This window comes from Vollenhovia emeryi, unplaced genomic scaffold, assembly GCF_000949405.1.
Source record: "Vollenhovia emeryi isolate VEMERY1.0 unplaced genomic scaffold, V.emery_V1.0 DF946075.1, whole genome shotgun sequence".
NCBI classification, from domain to species: domain Eukaryota; kingdom Metazoa; phylum Arthropoda; class Insecta; order Hymenoptera; family Formicidae; genus Vollenhovia; species Vollenhovia emeryi.
In genome coordinates, this window is record NW_011960291.1 from 874 (window position 1) to 2,001 (window position 1,128).

General features: G+C 44.3%; 1 protein-coding gene across 1 annotated transcript; it reads left to right on the plus strand.

Annotated features, from left to right (window-relative positions):
* Positions 1-699: 699 nt before the first annotated feature.
* Positions 700-1,114, plus strand: LOC105560291. Its single transcript, XM_012009275.1, has one exon. The coding sequence runs from the start codon at positions 710-712 to the stop codon at positions 1,112-1,114; it is 405 nt and encodes a 134-aa protein (XP_011864665.1). The 5' UTR covers positions 700-709.
* Positions 1,115-1,128: the final 14 nt, after the last annotated feature.

Here is a 1,128-nt window from a genome sequence, read left to right on the forward strand (position 1 = left end):
GGGAGGAGCGAGAGAGAGGAGAAATAAGACGAAAGACACGAGCAGGTAAGGCATAGAGTACGAGGTAGGATAGACGCGCGCGCGATAAACAGACACGGGAGAGAGACGGGCAGAGAGGCAATAGCATAGATAGAGAGGGGACTAAGCGGGAGAGTAGAGGAACGGGCGGATACGCAACGGAAGGGAGGGAACACGCAGGAGGATGGAAGATAAGGAAAAGGATAGGATAAAAATAATAAGAAGGGAAAGGGGGAGAGGCGGGAGCATAGGTACGCTGGACGAGTTATGGAAGAGAAAAAGGGATGAATTAGAAAAGAGTGGGGGGGAGGAGGGAGACATTTTTAAGAAAAGCAGATTAACGCAGAGATCGCCAGGAAAGGAGGGAGGAAAGGTGGAAACAGAGCAAGAGGAAGAGGAAGGGAAGCAAGAGGAAAGCAACAGTGTAGAGGAGTACTTCGAAAGGATAATGGAGAAGATGAAAGAGAGCTTAATCAAGGAGCAAGAGAAAATGATAGAAGGAATAATAAAAGATATAAGAAAAGAATTTAGAGGAATAAGGAATGAATGGAAGGAAGAAAAACAAGAGCTAAGGAAAGAAATGGAAAAGATGAAAGAGAGGATAGAAAAACTGGAGCAGGAAAGAGGCAAGGAGGAGGAGGTAGGGAGGAGAGAGAGAGGGAGAGAGAAAGAAGAGAGTATAAGAAATAAAATGTTAGAGATGGAAAAAAGAATGGAAAATAAAGAAAGAGAAGAGAAAAGGAGGAATGTGGTAATGAGAGGAGTGGAAGTAAGAGAGGGTAAAAGAAGGGAGGCAGTGGAGGAAGTTATGAAAATAATAGGAGCGAAGGCGGAGATAAAGGAGGTAAGGAGAATAGGGGAGAGGAGGGAAGAAGGAAGAGAGATGCTACTGGTGAAGCTAGAAAACGAGGAGCAAAAATGGGATATTATGGAGAAGAAGAGAAATTTGAGAGGAAGGCCGGAAAGAATCTCGGAGGATTTAACATGGAAGGAGAGGAAAATCAAATGGAAACTGGGAGAGATAGCAAGAGGAGAAGAGGAAAAAGGCAGAAAGGCATGGATAAAAGGAGGGAGAATAAGAATAGAAGGGAAATGATGGAGGTGGGATGA

Coding starts and splice junctions, on each gene's coding strand:
- LOC105560291 (XM_012009275.1), top strand. CDS start 710: ATGTTAGAGATGGAAAAAAGAATGGAAAATAAAGAAAGAGAAGAGAAA.